The sequence below is a fragment of the Tauraco erythrolophus genome, chromosome 23, assembly GCF_009769465.1.
Source record: "Tauraco erythrolophus isolate bTauEry1 chromosome 23, bTauEry1.pri, whole genome shotgun sequence".
Taxonomy (NCBI): Eukaryota; Metazoa; Chordata; class Aves; order Musophagiformes; family Musophagidae; genus Tauraco; species Tauraco erythrolophus.
Genome location: NC_141487.1, coordinates 4,731,308 through 4,754,519, shown reverse-complemented (window position 1 = coordinate 4,754,519; position 23,212 = coordinate 4,731,308). Strand labels below are relative to the sequence as shown.

The window sequence follows — 23,212 nt, the reverse complement described above, 5'->3', positions numbered from 1 at the left end:
TTCTTCCTTTATATATATATTTTTTATTTTTTTCTTTTCTTTTCTTTTTTTTTTTTCCCCTATCCTTGCTTCCTGATATGCTAGCTGCTTGGAGCATTTCCACTGCTGGTGCTAGCCAAGGAAGCTACTCCTGCTGCCTCCATTCTCCCTTCCTCCTGAATCCTACGTCAGCAGTGCAAATATCCAACTTCCCCAAAACCAATTCTTCCAGCAGCTGCTTCACAAACTGCTCCATAAATGCAGCCTCCTCCCCATTCTGCTCCTCCAGCCAAAGAGATTCTGGCTTCTCCTGTCCTTCGGTTCTTCTCACTGCCTCCCCATCCTTAGCTGGTCACAGAGGAATCCTCTGCCTTGATCCTCCATGAGGCCCAGGCCACCTTCAGTTTTCTAATGGTGCTGGTCATTTTAATTTTGAACTGATGGGAACTTGCCTCTGGATTCCAAGTCCTCGTAACGTGCTGTAGTAACACTGCATGGTGTACAGGCATGCGAGGAGGGGACACACATAGTCTCTAACCTGGTGGTTCTTGCCATCCACTGTGTAGCATCACTTAATTGCATGCTCTCTCGCTCTGCCGTTCTCCCGTGGCTCCTATTTTAAATGGAGAGATGTCCTTAAGTGCTTTTGACTGGAACTTCAGTAATTTATTTAAAACGGTGCTTTAAAGGATTATGTAGCTCAGGGTGTCTTGATTGAATATCTGAAAGTATTCAGCTGTTTTAGGCTAAATTTTCAAGTCTACTAGTGGCTGTTGCTTTCTATGCTGGTTTTCTTTGGGTTTTTTAGCCACCCACCCGCCCCACGGAGCATCTGTGTAAAAGCACAATTGATAAAAACTGTGTTCCTCCACTTCTGTAGCCTTAGAAAGAGAAGACATGGAACTAACAACCACAAGCCGTGGTATATGATCAGGTTTCATCATACATCACTACTTTTTCAGTCAATGTTTTCCTTATCGTTGAGAACACAGATTAGGAGGATGTACTATAGGAGGGGGTGAGAGCCTCTGCTGCAGGACCACATGGCAATAGAGATGGATTTTTACTTGTTACTTGGAGGGGTTCTTTTTTGAAGTCTGGTGTTGATGCTAGCACTGCTGAAGAAAGGGGTCTGGAAAACGTAACTGGGCTGAGTGCCTGACAGTCCTCTGCTGAAAGCTGGGATGACTGGATGTTACTGTGTGGGGAGGAAGGAGCTTCCAGCTGCTTGGGGTTTTTGTAGGATTAACTTGTTGAGGCCTCTTAGCAAAAGCAGTCTGATTATGCTGCACTTTTTTGCAAGGCACTCCACTGAGTTTCTCATCTGGATTTGGGTCTTTCAAGAGGACATAGCATTGTTACAGATGATCGGCTATTTTCTTCTGTTCAGAATAGCGCAACGGAACTTGCCACACTAATCGTCTGACATAAGTTAATTGAGTGTCTTGATCTTCTTCTGTATAAACTCTAAAATAATCAGAATGAAGCTCTCACTATGAAGTGTCTGTATCTCCTGCTGAAAGATTTAGACACTACTGGATGGTGCAGATGCTTGTGAAATTCTAGAAGCTTTTTTAAAGGAAACAAAAGATATTTCATAGCTTTTCATAGGTATTTTTCTTCAAACCGATGTTCATTGTGAAAGCAGAAAGGTAGCACTAACAAAAGCTCTGTAGAGATTCATTAACAATAAGCTGAGTCGAGTGTGTCATGGGAAGATGTGACTCCCAGCGGCAGGACCATGTGCCTGTAACTTAACAACTGGCATGGGAAGGGGACACGCAAACCTGCTTCTCATGTGTGCTCTCCTTTGGAACTTTTTGCCTGGTGCCTTCAGATAACCGCAGTATCCACCTCCAAGCAAACAGAACATGATTCTCCGTTCTGGTGCTTGTGAATGATGCTACTCTGAGGTTGTTTACTTACTTGTCCACAAAAGGAGTCCAGCATCTGCAAACTCTGGTTCCACTCTGCTGTTTTCCCATCGTTGAGCAATCCTGACCCAAAGGGTTTGTCTTCCAGCTCACAGTCACGGATTGTTTCTTGTTCCATTTTCAGGCTTTCAAAGTGCTAAATAATAATTATGTCCTGTTTTCCTCTAGGACAATCTGTTGAATTTAAAGAATTATTTCAAAGTAAATGCTACAAGAAGCCTTGTGACTTCATCAAAACAGGAAAAAAAGCCAACAGAAGTGTGCAGGGTCCTCAGTGCTGGGTTAGACTTTCACAATCTCTCCAGCACCTCTCTCCTACTCTCGGTTGGGAGATTTAGTAGGAAGCTTTCCTTAAAAATCCAGTCTTGGCAGCCTGTTGGAGCAGGGAGCAATGTTAAGACAGACAGTAGTAAGCTGGTGAAAGGACAGGCAGTGGCAGGGGTAAAAAAAGGGGGGACAGATTTGTGTATGGATGTGCTATCACTGTCTGCTCAGCTTTCCTTTCAGTGCAGTGATTGCTGTAATGTTTTCACCCCTGGAGAACGCCCTGCTGCAGCGGTCTTTCCAACACCATTGTTCTGCAGCCCATCTGCAGTTAAAAGTGAGGTGGACAAAGCCACCTGATGAAATGTACACTGGAACTGAATCCACTGCCAGCTCTACCATTCTCTAAACAAGCTGCACAGAAGACCCAGGAAACCTTGAGCTAGTATGTCCATTAAGTGAAATTGAAATAAGACATCTCTACTTCTTTTCCCTCTTCCCTTCTTCCTGCTTCAGTACTTTCAAGTTTTGCCTGTAAAGTTAAACACAGGAAAAGACTGATGTTTCTATTTAGAATCATAGAACAGTTTGGGTTGGAAGGGCCCTTAAAGATCATCTGGTTCCAAATGCCCTGCCATGGGCAGGGACACCTTCCACTAGACCAGGTTGCCCAAAGCCTCATCCTTCCAACCGCCTGGTGTAGCAGAGGCAGGCAGTTCCTCTTGCTGCCCTGCTGTCAAGTGTGCCCAAGTGATGGGAGGAATCTCGTGTTTAGAAGGATATATTGAGACAGCTAGAAGGAGGAGGGGTGTGAGTTGCTGACAAACTGTTAAAATGTGTGGGAATTGTCATGATAATGTCATGTCTGATTTCTAATGGCAATATCCTTTCTGTTTTTAGTAAGAATAAAATTAATCTGTCCAAATTTTCCTGCCTAGTAGCAAGGAAACTCAGTGGCAGCCTCTAAAGATGCTTGGCAGCCCCTTCATATGTTTTGCTTTCAGGAGCTGAGAGTCAAGGCTGTATTAAGTTTTACTTTGTCCTATTTCATGTGGCCTCCTATCTCTTCTGAGCAGCTGTTTTCCTCTCTTCTTTTTGGCAGTACTTTTTTTTTCTTTGTTTTTCCTCCAATTTCAACATGCCCCATCTTTGAGCTCCCTGGAGTCTGGCCCTTTTTAGGATGTTTTGCCGTTAAGTCTGATGTTGTTTCCTGTGCCTGATCTTTACTTTTATTCTCTTGTCTTTTTTCCTGTACAGTACTGTGGTGGGGATGGGGAGGATGCACACTAGATATCAGGAACAGGCATTTGGTAGAACTGTGGGGAGGAGAGGGGTTTACACTGTGAAGCCTGAATGATACCGTTAAGAAATATTTCAGCTGCGTTTGCCCAGCAAGTGCAAATCTATACTGAAAGAATTTAAAATCTTTTCATCTGGGAGATGCGTTAACTGCAACTGACATGCAAGCAAGAAATCCATTTGTCTTCACTTTATGCAGATTAATACAAATGAAGTATATTTACAAGTTGCACTAATTTTATATGTCAGAACATCAGAAAGCTGCTTCGTTTTATGGCCAAGCTGTACAACTGAAGCCCTGGTCTCTGTGGTGCTTTGCCCCCAGCTTATAATTGAAGAACTTTGGGACTCATAATTGGAAAAATTTCAAAGATGAAACAAAATAACAAAACACATATCGAAGCGTGGTTCAGTTTTAATGCCAAAGAAGCTTTTGTCTTTGCTCAGGTGTCAGCTTATTGTCCCACTTCTTGGTGCCTCAGCATGTCTGTGCTGCTGCTTCTAAAAACAACAAAAAAACCTCAGAGCCTCAAAACCAAACTTGAAGCAGTTGAATTTTTGGTCTTCTAGAGACTCTGATGCTGGCAGTCTCCTCTCTTTCGGCCTTTCTCACATGCTTTTCTTGCATACTTTTGCTGATGGGAGCAGATGATTGATCTTTTGGAGGAGAGGGAAGAAAGGACAAAGGTGTTTTTTCCAGAGTTGTTCTGCATTCGATCTGTATCACTTGCGTCTATGTAGACAATTAGGCCTGAAAAAGATCAGTTAGCAATGTTTTACTGTTTACTGTTCCTGGGGGGGAAAAAAAAAAGTTAAACCACTGCTGCCTTTGCTGAGACTGTTCCTGCAATACTCGATTTCGATGTCAAATAGACTGTTCTAAACACTGTGCCGTGCTCCAGGTTCTGTACGGAAGGTGCTTTTGCCAACTTTGCCTTTTTTACTTGAGGTTCGGTTAGGAAATAGCTCAGCAGTTAGATGTGCCATCTAACTCTGCCTGGTTGCTTCCTCCCAGTGAGTCCAGCAGAAGGAAATGTGTGCTTGCAGCTCAGGTATTTTGGTGCAAGTCCAAAATCTGAGCGTGGTGCCACCGTTCTCACGAGGTGCTGTTTTGTGTGACGCACGGGTATACATTTCCTTCTGCTGAGGGGCATAACAGCTAACAAAGGGCTGGGAACTAACAAACACAGCTGACACAAAAATCATCCAGAACCACTTGATCAATGCTTTGAGCATCTCATTTTCACTTAGCTGGACTCTTATTTCAGGCCACAGAGGAACATGTGGTAACCTGTGGTCCCCTGATGCAGCTTTGGTGCCTGAGGATTCTCCCAGCCATGCAGGCCAGAGCGTGCAAACATCTGAACAATATTAGAGGATTTTAGCCCAAAAGCCTCTAATTTCAGGTGCTGCTTTTTCACACTGGCCATGTGCTGGTGTCTGGACCAGAGGATGGTACTACAGAATGGTGGTGAGGGATTGTTAGTGGGTTTGTGTGTCACTTGAAATAAAACCTGCTCCAGCCCAAAGTGGCTGCCTGGTCTTTGCTCTGGCAGTGGCCATGGCTGATTTGCCAACTCAAAAGCGTCTTGTACCCTGTCCAGCAGAGCTGGATGTATAAAGGGGCTGATGTGTGTTCATTAAGTGCCTTTCCCTGGACGAGATTTTTGGCAACACTGTGTTCCTCTGCTTCAGTGGAACTGATGCAGCTGCAGCTTGGGGCAGCAGTGCCAGTGTGTTTGCCAGGCCAGTGCTTTTGTCCTTCATTTGCCACCAGTGAGTGTGGCTGGGAAAAAGAGGACGCTCGGGCAGAAATTCAACACTCTTGAATTTCTGATCCACTCTGTAGACTACGGGGGGGTTGAGGGAGAACCCAGAGCTGGCAACCAAGTAAGCATCTCTGCTGCTGCTACTTCTGGTCTTCCTGAAGCCCTCCCTGCCATCAGTGCATGCGAACTGATGCATTTGTGGCCCTTTGCAATGCTAAATATGCCATATTTATATCTCATTCTTTCCTTTCTCTTAGCTCCTTCTTTCCTACATCTGTGCTTTGCATGCCCTAGTGAACTCAGCTTGGGTGTTTCAAAGGGTGAGGACAAGAGGGAAATTTGAAAATGGTGTAGTGGTGTTTTCTTTTGGCTTTATGAATATTTTTCAAGTACGCTGAGATTACATGAAGCTAATAATCATGCTTGGATACTATAGAAAGTATGTATTGATGTATTGTGGACAAATTATTTATACTCCTATAAAAATTAATATAATTAATAGCCAGATGAGTGCTCCAGACTGACTCCACCTGTGAAGGCAGGGAGCTGTGATGCATGGCTTTACTTTGGTTTTTAAAGAGATGCTGTTGCAATTGTGTACTGTCACATATAACCTGCCAGTTCATTCCAGTTGTGCTGTCACCTGCAAGTACACTTGACACCTCTCTAAGCCCTAGCAGATGCTTTCATATGAAAGGGGCAGTACTCAGTCCTGAAGTGTACCTGGGGTCCTCCCCTGTAAAGCCTCATTTGGAACCAAAGCTAGCAAGTACACAGGCAGGGAAGAGGTCCTCTGAACGTTTTTGTCGTGCCAGCAAGTCTGGATTTTTGTAGATGTGGGATGTGTGTATAAACGCACCCCTCTACCTTTGTTCCACCATCTAGGGAGGAAGGCAAAATTGATGGCAAACGTCTGTCTGTACTCTAGAAGGTATTAGTGCAGGACCTGGCAGCTGAAGCATTTTCAGCTACAATTCAACCCTCCTTTTTCATCCAAAGCAGGGCAACGTGGAGGAGAAAAGAATTCTTAGTCTTGGCAGCTAAAGTTTCTAGCTCTCTAAGTCACATATCAAAATCTTAATATATCCGAGACCTGTGCCCTTTTTTAGCATTATTCTCCCCTCTCCCTGTGCCTGTTTTTTTAATTCACTGTATTGCTCTTTACTCCTGATTCTGTGAGCTTGGCGGGAGATGGCACAGGTTATGGCACTGGCTGATGTGGTGCAGCAGACCAGGCAAGCGACTGCGTGTCAGCTCCCAGACTGCAGCGAGGCCACAGTGAGCTGCTTCTGCAGTCTGGGCAGCAGCACCCATGCTGCCTGGAGAAAGTGGTGCAGTTGTACATGGATAACTCGTAGCTAAATTACGATGGGCCCTCAAGTCTGGAGGAAGTGTTTTATGCCTTGACCAACACCTGGTTCCCTGGCTGCTTCCAGGCAGGTGAAGCTGGGCACATACAGGAGGCTGCCTGCCTGCGACTGCACGTTACTTTCTTACTTCATGTACTGGATTATCTGGTAGTAGGAGTGGGTCTATCTACAGTCCTGTAGTCTGACCTGACCCACGCTCTCCCATGTCTCTCTCTGTCCCGGGGTGATGCAGAATCTCTGGTTAAAATGTGAATTAAAAAGGCACACGCATACAGTGTTGCCTTTGGATAAGAGGCAGGTATTGGGACAGAGGAGGGGAGGCTCTGCTGCCAGGAGGTGTTTCTTCAGGACAGTGTACGGTCCCATGCCATGTAATACTCTGGAACCTTATTTATTTATTTTTAAGCTATCTGTGTAGCAGAGTTGTGCCCAACTGTCTAGTAACGCTGTGATCATTGTAAACACTAATTAAGATATCCAATTTTTGATGTTCACAATACCAAGTTCTGAAATAAACGGCTTCCGGGCCCTGACTATTTCCACAAACTGTCTGACTCCAGAGCCTTTTTTTTTCTTTTTTTTTTTTTTCCCCTCCTTCTTCCTTTTTTGGTTACTTTTTCACTATTACCATACCCACGATTATCACATGCACAAATGACTTGGAGCAACGTGGTAGTCTAAGAGCAAAGACACAACTGCACTGCTCCATTCCAGGGCTGTGATGTGGCTGCTTCCTGCCTTATGATCCTCTTGATCTCCTCACCTTTTTATCTGCTTTTGAAAGAAGCTTTAGTTCAGCTGACCATTCTCAAGCGTGAAGCACATTCCCATGACAGCACCCCTGCTTTTTAGCAGCATCTGGCCCTCTCAACGTGACAGTGACAAACACTAAAGAGTAGAGCGCATAGAAAGGGAACAGGGTTTTGCACACACTGCAGGAATTTACTTTGTTCTGAGCAGATCAATAGTTAAGCCGTTCTTCGGTCAGCACGCAATCCTAAGGCATTAATATGCTATGCTTAAAATTCTTTGGCTCGTCTTTGCTAACCAGAAAAATTCCTTTTCTGGATGGTGCAAGAGAAGTAATTCATCAGCTGCCCAGAGGATCTGACTGCTCTTGATGAGGTTGAGAAGTGGGGCTGTTGAGCAGCAGGGCACATAGAAGTTCAATCCAAAAAAAGTTGCAATCCCGGGAGAGAGATTGTGGTTATGAGTGATAAATGACTAATATCTCCCAGCCCATTAAGTGAAAATCTTCCCAAAAGCCAGTAAGCCAGATAAGTTGTTTTCCACTGCAGCAAGGAGCTGTGTAAAGTTGGATCATTTAGCCCAAAAATACAGAAGGTGCAAAGTTAGAAAAAAAGAGCCGTGTTGTTGACAGGCGATGCTGCGACTTGGCCCTTCACAGACAGGGCGCAGTGAGTGGCAGGTATCACTCTTTCTGATGTGATTCACATCATAATCCTGAGCTGCACTTTTAATTTCCTTTCCCATTGGTTTTCTCTTACAAAGCCAAGACGGACATGCACATCTGCTATTTACATCTGTATGCGTGGCGGGGCAAATGTGTGTCTGTATGTGCACTAAAGGACCCTGCACGTTTGCCAAGCGTGACACCCTTCCCAGGTCCTCTGGAACCTGAAGAGGTCGGGCAGTTTGTGCTGCAAGACTGAGGAGTTCCTTGCTGCTGTTAAAGGCATGTCCTGCTTGCAAGCACCAGGAAGCTGGTTGGCTCAGATGTTGTTCAGCCTGATTAAGCTGGTCGGGATTGTTGATGTCTGCCTCGTACTAGCAGATAAGTAGTTTTATAAGATATTTTAAATTGCAATCTTAACTCGAGTGCTTCTTCTGAACATGCTAGCGCTGAATGATGCTGCTGCATCACCTCTTTAATCTCCAGGAGAGAACGGCACATGCGTACATCACCTCACAGTGCAAGACAGCAATACGTATATTCCTTCACACTGATGTACTAATGGCTTTCCTCTGACAGAAGAAAAGCCATGTTGCTGCTCTCATCTGTCTCTGTTTTCACCAGAAGTGAGATTAAACCTCCAAATTTTGCAGTTTGATTTTTTTGGTGCTAAGTCTGATACCTCCATTCTAAAATATATATACTTCATATTTTGTTAGTACTTCATCATGACTTATTCGACAAGGGTAATACCTGTTTCTAACTAAACAAAAATATTACAGCAGATCCTTGAGAAATCTTGTTCATATTCTAGACTTCCTTTCATGTATTTTATTCAATTGTTAAAAATAATACAAAATTCCTATACTTTCCACATTGCAACCTTCTTAGAATGCTCATTATGGTGGCATGAAGACACAAGTGAGACTCCAAAGTTGACTCCTCATTTCTAATGTGATATAATCAACTAAACTGTACACATAGACTAAGATCGCTATGTGATTGCAAGGAAGAATAGAAAGAAGGTAAAAATAGGAGTAAGTTTTTGACAGATTGTTCAGCTTATGTTGATTTTTAAGTTTTAAACCACTGCAAAGTTGGTGATGAAATGAGGGTATCAGAAATTAATTGCATAGTTTTTTTGCATATAGTAATTGAGTGTGAAATACTGTGGCAGTACTAGCAGTGAAGACTGTTTAAAATACCAAGTCCTCTCATGCAGTTATTTTACCAGTGGAATGTCAGTCAGCTTATGTCTCTAGTACTTAAAAAATCAAGCTAACTGGTACAGATACCCTTAGTATGTTTTGCCTGTTACCTCTCTTCTTGTATTCTCAGGTTGGACATGCTGTTCTACAGCTCCACTCTTTCACTTACAAAGAACCACTGAAAACAACTCTCAGACCTAGCAATACAATTTCCATTATTATTGCCGATTTAAATTTTTTCCAGGCGCTATAGTAGAAACTATAGAAAACTTTGGTGGTTTTTACGCACCAAAAGCAAGACAGTTGCTACAGGAGCACAGTTCCCTCTGAATGGCTATGCTAGTACATATTTGTGGCTAATTGTGATATGCAGAGAAAGGAAAACGTAGTGGTTTACGCCTCAATTTAGGATTGGGAAACCCAGGTTTGTGTCTCTGATCTATCACAGGATTTTTATGTGACCCTCAACAAGTTACTTTTCTTCTTTTTACTTCTCTTTCCCATCTGTAAAATGAGGGTAGTGAGTCTTCATCACCTCACAGAAGTATAATAAAGGCAAATATATTAAAGAGGTTTGAACATCAGTTTTAAAACACAGCTCTTGTGCCTAAATCTTACGTAGGTACCCATAGCAATACTTTTCTCTATACTGGCATCAGAGGTAAGATGTTGCTTCTGGTTTCTAAAGACAAAAAGACTAGGAGGTAACTACTTGCTTCCCGCAGTCATGATGTTTCTAAGCATGTTGTTTGCATGTGCACATAACAAACACCAGATGTACTCTATTGTTGGTCCTACGTGTATCTGGACTTTGTAAAGCATTCTGGTGGTCTCTGGGTAATTTTCTTTTCCAGGGAGAGAACCAAGGTACTGTGCCTATTTACACCTGAGTTCCTAAACTGTTCCACTGTTTTTTCCACCCTGTATTGTGGGACAGGTTGGTGCACGATAATTTAAGTAAGGTTGAGCAGTTCTTCCTTCCTCAGTTTCAAAGGTGTAGGAACATTCCCATAAACTCTTAAGCATTTTGCATCTTGCACTCCTGCACTGTAAAATAAGTACAAACCTGCTAACAAAGCAAGTTTTCATGCAGGAGGTACAACTGAGAGAGGGAGTTGCTGGGATGTACTTCTTGCTAAATGTCTGTCACGCGTGTCATTTGCAGGTACCTTTCTGGGGATTCGATTACTCTCTTTCCCAGCGGTACTGGGACTGGCTTCCCTTCCTCTGCTACATCTCTCTTTGTCCCAACACCACCCAGTATTCTGCAGCTGACAAACCAACAGCTCTTCAGATCCCCACGCAGAACTTCTTCTTCCTCTCTTCCTGGTCGTCTCAACAGGGCACTCTCACTGGGCACCATCCCCTCCTTGGCCAGAGCAGGTAAGTGTGCAAGGGAAATGACAATGGAGTGGTGCAGTGCTTCAGAAGGAAATGGGCTGTGAGGTATCTGTGTGTTATAGTCTTGTTTAGGGATTGCTGCCCCTGTGGCACAGAGGGGTATCTGGCATTGGTGATTTGTTTTTTGGCATTAAGAAATTATGCAGCATACCAGTGCCATCTTGGTGAAACAAAAAGTCTCACTGAGTGCTTGCATGCTGTTTGCCTGTAGTTAGGTAAATCAAGTGCCTAAGAAGAAGAAATTATTTAAGGTCTGAACACTTCTTTTTCCTGACTTCAGTACTTTTAATTTTTTTTTGTTTTGCTGCCTCATTATTATGACTACCGTGCATCATGAGAATTCATCTTACCCTGTGATCTGTTCTTAAGGCTCTTTTCATGAGAAAAGTACACAACCATATCTTCATCTTCTTCCTTCAAAAGTAGAGGCAAGCCAGGCTGTGATACAGTCACAGGGTTGGTTTTGGAGCCCGCTGGACAGATCTGTTCTGCTGCAGCTGGGAAAAGTGAGTTATTCTAATGCTGGCGTATAACCTATCCAGGAAAACAGATATTTTTCCTGCCTACGTTTACCACCAGTTCCCTTCTGAGATTGATGACAAGATGATGCAGTTACATTTCTGAAGGATAGCTGAGCCCACTGGATTCAAACTATTTCATTTTTGCTTTTTAGATTCTGGCTACTTGTTCAGTGGAAGTCGACCAGCCTCACAGTCATCTCAGTCCAAGGAATCTCCTACATCAGGTAATGCACTAGGCCTTTCAGAGCAACTGTCTTTGCAGGATTTGCAGTGAGCAGGTCGAAACACATGATCCAAGTTTAATTCTTTCCTCCCTGCTCACACCCCAGTGAAAATGTCAGTTTTGCTGTTAGAAATGCTGCAGAGAGCGTTCACACTAAGAGTAGGATTGCGTTAAAATAAGGTGCTGTATGTGTTGGAGGTCCTTCTCCCTGGGAGAGCCCACGGCAAAATAAATCAGTGAGACAAAGCAAGGATCCCTTTCCTGCTCTACAGCTGAGTTGAGATTGCTTTCACAGGAGACTTTAAACTGTTCCTAGGGCAGCTCTTTCATTTCAATTTTCTTCCCCAGCCGAAGGAACTGCTAATTTGGCTACCCCGTCTGCTCTGCCCTTTTGCTCCCCTGTCCTCCAGTGACCTGTCTGTTGCCCTCCTGACCCCAAATGGATCCTTTGGCTGTTAGTGCTGCTGAAGTGCTTGCTGCTGGAAATGCAGTCACAGCCTGGACTACTGCCATGGTGCACACCTCCTTGCATCCTGATAGCGTTCCCAACAGCCTTTAAAGGGCATGCCAGAAGGGGTAATTTACCTGCAATGCAGGCTTTCCTGAGTGCTCATGACTGAGCAGAGAGAAAACTCACTCGACTCTTGATAAACCTGTCTCCAGTTTAAGTCATTCTTGAGCTACCAAAGTGCGTGTGGAATTTCTCCATGTTTTTCAGTGTGGGAACCGGAATGAATAAAGAATTTTAGTACAAGATATGTTGGACATCTGCAACTCCTGTTCCCTTTTCTTGTAGAATTGTTAAAAAAACCTGTGCCTATTGTATTGAGATTATAATCTCATCATTTTCTCTTTGGGGATGTTTCCATTTCAGAGCACTTCTCCCTGCTGTCAGGCAGCTGCGCTCCCTCCCGCATCCCCTCTCCAGCACCGTCGGTGGCTGGCTCTGTGACTTCCAGCTCGGGTTCCTTGCGGTACCGCCGGCCACTCATCAGCCCTGCCCGCCTGAACCTGAAAGGACGGAAGCTGCTGCTTTTCCCATCTCAGAATGAGGCTCTGCTCACCCCAACTAGCTCAGAGGAGCACACCCACTCAGACAGCAACATCTTTGCCACCGAGTTGTCCTCCTTTCCAAAGAACCACCTCAGCGAGCGGGGAATGCATGGTATGCCCGCAGCCTGCTGCACTCCTGGAAATGCATTTGTAGGAAGGAGTTGGTTTGCAGGCAAAGCTGCACATCATCTCAGACACACAATAGGTGGGGAGCCTTCAGGAAGAGCCTAAGTGGTGATGACTGATGGGCTACCAAAGCTCCTTTAAGAATCCACTGGCCTGGAGAGCCTCTTGGCCTTTTCTCACTTAGTGGTGCCCCAGGGATACTACTGCCACTGCTGTCACCCTTGTTTGGATAACTCCTTTAATCATGGCTGTGGTGATGCCAATACGAACAGTATACGAGACAAACGTGCAGGCAACTTCTGCACAGCGGTGAAGTTTGCTTTTTGCTTCCAGCTCCTGTCCTCCATCCTTTAATTATTTTACCAGGCAGCCATTCCATACTCATGTCTAGCTTTAGGTAACTTCTGCCTTTGGCTTCCAGTAATGCCTTCTGAATTCTCATCTCTCTCTCTCCTTGCAGATATGAGATCTGCTGTGGAAGGAGGGAGTATTTGCAGTGATAATTCTATCAAAAAGGAGGATCGCTCATCACACTCATCTACCTGTGTGGTAGACACAACTACCAAAGGGGAAGATTTGGCAGGCTGGAGAGGTAGGTGCAAGTCATGTGAGTGCTTCGTGTATGTGTGAGCATTTCTAAGAGGGTAACTGAGATCTGTCCTGTGCTGTAGTGGTGATCGGATAAATAAGTAGTAGCGAAATGGATCTTCTGCCTGCTATTCTAAGGCCTTAATAAGGCTATTCCTGCTCTTTGCACTGTCTGAAGAATACTGACAGTGCTAAACTGAGACAGATGGAAAGGGGTGGGGGTGCAGGTGTTGAGAAGAGTGATGAGATGAAAATAGAACCAAAGAGAGCAGTGGCATCTTTCCTGACAGGAAAAGTGCTTCAGCAGTTTCTGCTTATGGTGGAAATACTGGGCAAAGAGAGAGAGAAAGAGCACAGAGCACAACATATGTTCACTGTTATTTATCTCATCAATTCTTTAATATCTCTTTCTACTATTCCCTTTTTTTCTTTGTGTTGTCCTCTTCTACTAAGGTCATTTTGGTAACTCCGCTCTCCGAGGTCTACTAGCCGTGAGTCTGACTCTCAATGCCATCTTCACATCAGCCTATGTCTACCGAAGCCTGCGCTGATTTGTGCCAACACTCCCATTCTTTCTGGTTCCACCTGCTTCTGAGGAGACAAGAAGAATTCAACCACAGCTTTATGTCTAATGGCCATGCCACGGGTGCATGCTGTTTTTTAAAAAACTACCGTATGCTCAACTGTCATGACAAGGAACCCAGGTAGCTGCTGCCATCAATTCCAGGTAGAACATACCACAGGATTGTCCCTGGAGGTGGCAGGCAGAATTCCCAGAAAGCTCCAGCTCAAAGCAAGAGGCCAGTCAAACGGCCCGTGTGCTTTGTTTGAAAGGAGCTGACCTGAGACACAAACCTGAAAATGTGTAAGCTAGGAACCTATCCCCAGCTCTTCTTTCTGACATATTAACCTCATGCTGATGGTGCTGGTAAAATGAGGAGAATTAGAACAAATGATCTGGAGAAGAGGGGTGGCTTAGTAGCTGGTGCTGGGCTCGGCTACTGTAACAGCATTTCCAGCCTCTTTGCCCAGTGGTTCCTCTCTCTCTCTTCCCTTTGGCACTCTCCTCTAAATTATTAGTGAATTTTCTTTAGTTGCCTTAAGCTTGCCTAAGCACATGGGTGACTTGGCTGCTCTGTCATATTCTTGCATCTTGTATGTCCACGTGCTTCCAGCTGGGCTGTGGCTTGAGTCTCCTTTCACCATTTGCCATTCTGGTCATGCTGGTCCGCAGAAGCTTCTGCCTGTACATACCTCCAGCCAGCACTGTTGCTGTAGGTATGCACAAACCCCAGACAAACATCTTTTTGTGGTTTGCAGTTGGAAGAGGAAGCCTGTGCTTTGCTTTACCCAGCTTTACCAAGGAGGCATTAGTTCTGTTGCAATTAATTCTATAATAAGAAAGGATCCCTATGTGATTTGCATCATAGTCAAAAGGCTTCAGCTCACAACTCTGCTGGCGTTTTCACTGAAGCAGCAAGTGGCATAGCTTGTTCTTGCTGCAAATCGCACAAATCTGTTCTATTAGAGGATACGTGAGGAGCTGTCTGGTTGGATACATTTATCCAGAAACCTGATGCCTCAATCTCATATTGGGATTTGCTAAGTAACCATTTAAGATATTTCTTACTTAGTTAAATGCCAAGGTGCTCTCAGTGAGAAATGCCAAACCTGCTTCTGGACAATTCAGCCCTCTGGGTAGGTTCTTCTTTTCTAACCCAAAGGAAGTAGCCCTAGATTTTCAAAAGCAGTTTATAATTTGGGCACGTCTGCTGTTGGGTGAGTCTTCAGCATCCCTTAGAATTCAGGGGCCATTTAGAGCATTGTGCTGAATGCTAAAAATCATTTAGTACATCTTAGGAAAAAAAAAAATCTTTATGTTTTGATTCTTAAATCCCAAATGCAGAGAGTTTACCAATGTGTCAATTAATTGAGAAGCCAACTGACATTAGCTATGTATTTCCTGAGGCAGGACTGACTCTATTAAGAGTATTTTATATTGTCTCTTCCTTTGGGCTCCTTTACCTCAATCTTCTCTCTTTCCTCTCCCTCACCCCATTGTCCTGTGTTTGCATCTTGAATTACAGTGTTAACGCTTACTGTGTCTTTCCCTCCCTTTCAGTTCTGCTGCTGTTCCCTCTGTTATGTTCTTGCACGTGCACAGAAGCAGAGCATATCTCTGCTGATAATTCTCTGCTCTGAACCTGAAATTCACAACTTGGTGTGATGATCACCCTTCCTTTCACTTCCTTTTTTTTTCTTGCATGTTTTTTTTTTCTTGCGTGTTCTAGCACAGCCTCACTTAGTCCATCACGTGAGTGATGGCCAGATCAGCATGCTGCATGACAGATTAAATGGGGCTTTACTGCCAGTGATTCAAGCACTGAAAATTAAGTCTCTCTTTGTCTCTTCCATTTCTTCCTGCATTGTTTTAGCAGCCCACTTCCAGCCCTGCTTCTCATCCTCCCTTGTTAGTGAGACCTGCTCGTTGCCTACTCTGCATCTTGCAGGCAGAGGACAGACCTCTGCCCGTGCTTGCTGATCTGAGAGGCTGTGGAGATGTCATCCCTGCCTCTACATCTTTCTCTCAGCCTCCTTAGAGTGTTGGTGAAGGGCTGCACAGCCAGCACTTCCTATGCAAAGGCCAAGATAGAGACCTGCAGCAGAAAGGTGTGCTGCAGGTTGATGATTAATTCTTTTGTGGCTTGCATGAATTGCTGCTTGTAGCTGAACCTGACCCGTAACCTTGCTGTTAAGAGATTTTTGTCCGTTTTATAGACTTGTGCAGACTCACGTGAGCATGTGTATAGGCAAGATGCTAGCAGGCCAACTTACAAGCTTCTATTTAGACCTCTGCTGTTTGAGTTTGATGATGTCCTGGTGCAGTATGTGACATCCCATTCACGGATCCTTGTCCTGACTCCCAGCATACCTAGGGGCCTCCTATGCAGAGACCAGCCTGCCAGAGAATACTGTGGGTTTCCTTGTCTTTATTATGCCAACAGATGTGCACTGTGACTTCATGTATGCAAACTTCCCACTTTCACCTCCCAGTCTGCACTGAGTTTTACCATCGCACTCACCCGGAGTCCCAGTTGGTCTCTGCCTCTACCAGATTGCAATACAAATTTTCTCCTCCTTTCCAGCAACCAAGGAGCTGCAGCTTCTCAACCCACCTCTTCTTCCCCGTGTTCCAGAACAGGAACACTTGAACCTGTCACTGCACTTCCGAATCTGCTCACCGAAACTGTTCTTGGAAGGGTATTTGGAGACCTTGTCCAAAGCAATATAAAGACTTTGGATTTTATTGCTGAAGAGGGAAACAACCAACTCTTCCATTCTGGTGCTAGAACACTCTCCAGTGGTGCTTTCACGGGTGTGAAGCCTTCGCTTGAGTAGTACACATGAGGACACGTGTGTGTGTGCGAGTGCATGCATATGTATAAAAATATTTGGAGGGTTTCTTCATTTCAAAAGGTCTGAGCCCATGTTTGTCTTTATATTGTTGGCCTTAATCTAGCTCTTAGATACTGTGTCTATCTTGCTGCTGTTTCCTATATGAAGCTGGTTTGGAGGAAACAAAAGATTATCGAGTCCCCTGTAAAAAAACCCTTTGTGACTGATGATGTTAATCTTCATACAGTGTTGTTCAGGGTGAGATTTTATTTTTCTAATATTTTTCCTACTGAAAAAATGTTGGAGAGGATGGAATAGAAAAGATCTTTACAAAATGGTCTGATAGAGATCTGAGCATCACTTAATAATACCAACAATTAATGATCAGGTGGAATATAAATGAGCTCTGTTTCCAGACCTTTTCCATTACCTGCCTTCCCTTGAAAACACCCAGGTACTTTTTCTTTGGATATGGGCTTGTTAGCCATGTTCTGAGACCTTGCAGAGACTTTTGATGGTTTTGCTGTTCTGAATTAGGAAGAATTTGGATTCTAGAGTCTGGTTCCAGTTCCGCAGTCTGGGTGGTTTGGCAGATGTGACAAATGTTACGCACATATCTATTTGATGGGATAGAGAGAATTGGTGGAAGGAGTTGCTGATTTCCGAAGGTCATCATATCTCTTTGCATAAAATCTTAGACATGAAATTGGTCACTGTGGCAGTGTGGGGAAAAAACTCATTGCTGGCATATGTAGGCCAGATTCACTGAATTTTAGGCTGTCTGTTCAACAAATTTGGCCTGTGAATGTTTTATTCCCACTCCCTCTTCTTGGGTGATGGGAACATCTGTAAAACACTACTGAACTGACTGGGTTCCTTAAAACAGGGCAGCTGGAATCTAGGGCTTGTGTTGCCTCTGGATGCTGCTATATTTTTTCTTCCAAGCACCATTCCTGGAAATAACTATGGTCTTAACCTCTCACATGGACATTTGTTAGAAGGATAGAAAGGGCCAATTTGGCCAAAACTTTTTTTTTATTTTCAGTATACGTTGCATCCAGAAATTATCATCACTGTGTCCTGTGGTGGGAGTAAGGGACAGAGTACTTTTGGATGGAGTGGGTATCTAGAGAGGGTGAGGAGGACAATTTTGAGTCCTAAACCTTATTTCCTGTGAAAGAAATACTGTGTCATGTGTGTATACTTGTTTGGGGAGCTCTAACACTGTACAGTTTAGTTAAATGCGTGCGTGTGCGCTCCAAGGGAGGAGAAGCTGTTCTCAGAGGTTTATAGTTCATGCTTTGTGTTTAAAGAGGAATATTTTTCTTTAAAAAATAAAAACGGATACGTTTTCACCTTAGTGTGATTCTGTTTCTTGGGGAGCTGAATATTTTTTGGGGAAAGGAAGACAGTATTTGTGCTTGTGTGTGTGTCTGGTCAAATGAACTTTGATCTCTTCACTTTTAAAGCTAGCAAGAAAGCTTTGTGCTTTCTCTTAGCTTCCCCAAAAGCAAGTGAACTTCCCCAAAGCAAGGAGAAGCTCGTGACTATGATTTGGAAATGGAAGTGTAAGTACATTGTTATGCTTTGAAGGCTTTCCATCAATCAAAAGGGGAGTCATCTGCTGTTAACTGATGTTCTGAACTTCTCCCCAGATGCAGCTGCACCCCCATAAGGACTTTGCTGTCTCAAACTCCTGTAGGATAGGGACTGTCATTTACGTACCTGTTTCTTTAGAGCCCTGACCTCAGCTGATGGCTGTAGAGTTCTGTGGTAACGCCAGCACTATTTCATTTTGTCTGGATTTTCAGTACTTTGGTAGGTGAGGAGGAGGAGTGTAAGGGAGGTACTGAATGCAGGTGCTTTGGTCCTGATCCAGTCATCTTCCAAACGTGCGTATGTCAGCAAGAAAGACAAGATGGTTATTTATATGGGTAAGGAGTGGACACACGTAAGGGATGTTCAGTAAAGCCTCAGAATTCGTCCCAAGATACACACAGTCACAGAGTGTCAGAGTGGTCCAGTTATATGGACACCTTACGATTTGTGTGTGTTTGGCACATAAAGGATTTTTTCCTCTGTGAGATGGGGTTGAGAGTCTAAGATTTTGCTTTTATGTGTTATTTTATCGTCTTCCTATTTTGTGATGTAAATTGAGACAGGTGGCATAAGCTTTTAGACAAGCTTTCTAAGCACAGGCTTCAAAGGCTGTAGTTTTCCTCCTTTTATGATTCTCATGACTCATGTTTTACTTTGTTAAAATGTGCTGCTAATTTGTTTTAAGACCTGGCAATGTATTCTGTCTTGTCTTTAAAAAGGTGGAGAAGTTCTGGGTATTGCTATGCAGGAGGGAGTGCACTTCTCACTCTTCCTTTCTCCCCCTCTTCTTTCAGTGTTAGAGAGCTGTTTGGTTCTGCAAGCTGTTTTTATTTTCAACAGTGGTGTTCTGTTGACTTTCTTTTCCATTACACAGGGCTAGCAGAAAAAGAACTAAACTGGTCATAAATGTGAGTGAGCCTTCCTGTGCTCCATCAAACAGCTTCCTTCTGCTCTTGGCAGATTTGTTATAACCAGTAGGATGTTTCATTCTTAATAATGTAAATATTTCCGTCTAGCCCAGTTAAATTTTTCCGATTGAAGACTTGTACAGTATTTTTTAAATACGAGACAGGACAGCATTGTTTGACCCACCACTATCAAGCTACTGTTGATAGTTTTTGTAAACTGAGACCACCACCCTGATAGTCATCCATGTTTTCCTTCTGTTTCTTAGCTCTGTACAACTTTTGGAAAAGAGGAACTGATTCCTTCCAGACTAGTGAGTAATGATTTTTTTTTAAATTAAGGATTGTTGGGTTTTTTTAATTCATTAAGGGTGATCGAAGAAACACTTTTCAAAGAAGGATGTGTGTTTTAATTAAATTACTGGCAAAAGCAGGTATCCATCATCCCACTAACAGTTCTGTACACACAGACGTACTTTGAAGCATCTGGTGAACTTTAGTGCTTGCACGAATGCGACACGGATAAAATCCACCAGAACTGCTGCAGCACAGAGCTCTGCTCTGCTGCTCCCCTCTTGCAGCCGTGATGCTGGGGTACCCGTGATGGCGTGTGGTGCTCAAGTGCCCAGCCGTGATGCTGGGGTACCCGTGATGGCATGTGGTGCTCAAGTGCCCAGCCGTGATGCTGGGGTACCTGTGATGGCGTGTGGTGCTCAAGTGCCCAGCCGTGATGCTGGGGTACCCGTGATGGCGTGTGGTGCTCAAGTGCCAGATGCGTTTGCATCTGGAAGCAACAGGTGTGCAGCTGAGCACCAGCTCCCACTGAAACGGCGAGATCCAACCTATTCGATGGGGTTTGCTGAAGGTAAAAATCTATGACAGTAAATCTTTTAGTGGGTTTACAGCGTGGAGCTCTGCCGGGCTGCCCTTGCCCTCAGCTCCGCTCGCTGCCGTGCACGGAGCCGGCCCCTCCCGCGATCCCCCCCTCCCCGCCCGTAGCCACCGTCGGGCCGGGACTTGACCCCCTCCTCGGTATTTGGGTTCGCGAACCGAAAGCGACGTCCTGACCCACCCGCGACCCCAAGCAGCCCGGGCCGGGGGTGGGGGGTGAGGAGGCGGGGAGAGGGTTTAGAGAGGGGCAGCGGCGAGGCCGGGGGCAGAGCGGGCAGAGCGGGGCCATGGGGGAGCCGGACCCCGGCGAGCCGCGGGCGGCAGCGGGCAGCCCCGGCGCGGTGGAAGCGCCGCAGAAGCCGCCCTACTCCTACGTGGCGCTGATCGCCATGGCCATCCGCGCCAGCCCCGAGCAGCGCCTGCCGCTCAGCGGCATCTACGCCTACATCGCGGGCCGCTTCCCCTACTACCGCGGCGGCCCCAAGGGCTGGCAGAACAGCGTCCGCCACAACCTCAGCCTCAACCCCTGCTTCCGCCGCCTGCCCCGCCGCGCCGGCCCCGCCGCTCCCCGCCGCGGCGGCGACTGGGCGCTGGACCCCGCTTTCCAGGACATGTTCCCGGGGGGCGACTACCGCCACCGCCGCCGCCGCCGCCCGCGCCGCCCCCCCCCGCCGCCGCCGCCGCCGCTTCCCGCCGCGCCGCCTCCCACCGCCGCATCTTGGCCGCTGCCGCCGCTTCCCGCCGGCTGCCCGCACGGTCCCTGCGCGGCGATGCCGCTGCCGCTGCCCCGCGGCTGCCGCTGCGCCGAGCTGCCCGGCTGGGGCCCGCCCGCCTTCGTGGGGCCGCCGCAGGGGCTGCCCGCCTGGCCGCTGGCCGGTGGCCCCGGGGCGAGGGCGGCCCTGGATGCGGGGATGAGCTGCGACTGGGGCGCAAAGCTGCCCGCCGCCTTCCAGTGAGTCCCCGTCGGGAGAGGCGCGCTCCTGCCGGGCAGAGCTTGGGGCGCGTTGCCGGGTGGTTCTGCTGCATCTCGGCTGGGTTTCTGAGAAAGCGGCTGAGAAGCGCTCGGCCGTGGGAAATGCTTGGAGGAAGACTGATCCCAAAAGTTCCTGTTGCGGCGACGAAGATGCGCTGCGCTGTTTTCGCTCCTCTGCGCTGTGAGGAGTGTGGATTGTGCTTCTGTACTGCCTCACCAGTTTGGATTTGGGGATGGGGGGGTTATGGTTTCGTTGTTTGAACGAAACGGAGGGCTGCAGGACCGGAGCAAGCTCATCAGTATCTCGTGTCTTCTCGAATCTGAAAGTACACGAAGAGTCGGGTAGATGCGAAAGTGAAGCTTGATTCATGCAGGGAAACTATTTTTTTCAAGTGTCCTTAAACTCGTTTTGGAGTTTTTCTTTCAAGGTTTGTGAAAAAGCAATATGTGTGTGTTTTGCTTTGAGGAAAAAAAACCAACCCAAACAACAAAACACAGAATCCAAAGATCTTCGGAGTAATACTGGGAATCCTGTGGTTTTGTATTTGAAGTGAATCTATGTGGGATTTTTCATACAGTAAAGGGTTATTTTATATTGTTGCTTATTATATATGTTTACAAACGTTCATTGTTAATGTGTTTCTCATAAATGATGCTATAAGTACTCTGTAAGCGTCTTTTCCCCTTTTAATATCACAGGGAGTAGTTTCTATGCTTTTCCCTCAAAGTAAGGGTTCAGAGACAAAACATGCTTCTAAATAAGAACTGTGTTTTCAGGTTGAGGGAGAGAAGAGTTCAAATGCTGTTATGTGAAGAGCAGCACTGGTTGTATGTTATATTTTATGACTTGTTTAATAAATAGTACTTCCTAAGAGTTGTGGCTTCAGAAAGTATTTCAACTATTTTGACTCTTTCTTGATGATCCTAGAGAGAAGATGCAACTGACAAAATAATTCTGGATGTGGCCTTTAAATTCTAGCAATATGATACAAACAGTGCTGGAAATACTGTTAGATTTAGCTGGGGCAACAACTTTACAGTTCTTGCAGGATGCAAACGTACTGAAGACACTGCAGTTTTATGATTTTTCAGGGTTTTTTTTTGTTTTCTTTTTGTCTCATTTTTCATGTAGCTCCTGATAATCTTGAACACTAAACCAATTGCTGTGCTTTGAAAAACTGTATTTGACCTTTGGTTATAAAATCAGCGCCCAAAGTGAACTGCAAGTACATAAGAATTGTTGCATTTTGAAGCTGGTGGTAAGTCTGTTTGTAATCGAAGCAAATTCTTCCAGGGTTTTTGTTTTAAATAATACATGGTTCTGTTCTGTTTTGGCAAAGTTTTTAAGTCCCTGCAGCGGTTTAGACCATATGTGAACAATACATCTATGTGAAAATACAGCTGCTGAATTTTGGGTGTTAAGTTTGCCCTCTGCACTCCCATTAGTTCCACTGTGCACAGAATTATGAAAGTAGGAGGAGTTTCTGAAAGTCTGACTTTCTTTGGGTGTGCTTCCCACAGGTCGTTTTATCAGCTAAGCACCATGTGTAGGTTATTAAATCCGATGGTGTTTCAGCTGATGTTTGTCTTTTCCATAAAACAGACCTTAGTCTTTGGAGCTTGAAAGAGTAATAACTCTTTTCTTCTAAAGGACTCCCATTTTATTCTAAAATAATGAATGGAGGTGTGCATATGAAGAACAAATCAGTTTTCGTGGATAATGGTTTTGGTTCAAATAGAATTGCCTTCAAGGCATGGTATAGCTGGTATTAGTACAAATAGACACAGTATTTCTTCTTTTGGTATTTCTTCTTCCTATTCCATTGCTGGTAATGCATTAAGAGCGAAAATGTCTACAGTGACGCGTGAAATCTACAGTGACGCGTGAAATTTGTTGTACACTCATGCATTAACTAATTGTTTGCCCAGGTATTAAATAATTGTTCACTCCTGCATAAGCTAACTTTGCCCTCATTCATGAACCTGTTGTGTGCTTATGTGTGAACTTTTAGCTCATGCATGGACTCATTATGCCTTCGGGCATAAAATAATTGCTTGTGTGTAAACTAACTGTGCCGCCCTGCTTTCAGAACATGGTGTAGCCAGTGTTAGAAGACACTGTCAGGGTCCAGGTCCATCTTACTTTCTACTCTGCTGGGTAGATAACTTGTGAAGAGTGAAAGTGTCTGCTTTTTTGTGTGTGTGCTTTCGTACGTGGCTCTCCAGAGCTAGAAGTAGAAAGAAGTCAAGTTTTGGAGGAGACTTGCTTGGGATTTTCTCTATGGCCTTTGCTGTTGTG

The 23,212-nt window shown here is 45.0% G+C and overlaps 2 protein-coding genes across 3 annotated transcripts in view; both read left to right on the top strand.

Moving 5' to 3' along the window:
• Window positions 1–17,900, top strand: part of TMEM201 (transmembrane protein 201) — a 28,971-nt gene extending 11,071 nt beyond the window's left edge. Inside the window, exons 7-12 of one of the 2 annotated variants that reach the window (XM_086625628.1) lie at window positions 10,403–10,620; window positions 11,312–11,383; window positions 12,257–12,547; window positions 12,953–12,958; window positions 13,022–13,153; window positions 13,603–17,900. In XM_086625628.1, coding sequence (XP_086481754.1) covers window positions 10,403–10,620; window positions 11,312–11,383; window positions 12,257–12,547; window positions 12,953–12,958; window positions 13,022–13,153; window positions 13,603–13,700 — 817 coding nt within the window. In that variant the 3' untranslated portion in view covers window positions 13,701–17,900. The remainder of the gene's footprint in view (window positions 1–10,402; window positions 10,621–11,311; window positions 11,384–12,256; window positions 12,548–12,952; window positions 12,959–13,021; window positions 13,154–13,602) is intronic. The other variant, XM_086625629.1, reaches the window with a different exon arrangement.
• A 2,327-nt stretch (window positions 17,901–20,227) lies between these two features.
• On the top strand, window positions 20,228–20,896 carry LOC147527169 (uncharacterized). Its single transcript, XM_086625745.1, has one exon. It carries the CDS (start codon window positions 20,228–20,230, stop codon window positions 20,894–20,896), a length of 669 nt encoding a protein of 222 aa, XP_086481871.1.
• The last annotated feature ends 2,316 nt before the right edge of the window (window positions 20,897–23,212 follow it).

What these genes read in the sequence shown, in the direction of transcription:
- LOC147527169 (XM_086625745.1), top strand. Translation starts at nt 20,228, where the DNA reads ATGGGGGAGCCGGACCCCGGCGAGCCGCGGGCGGCAGCGGGCAGCCCC.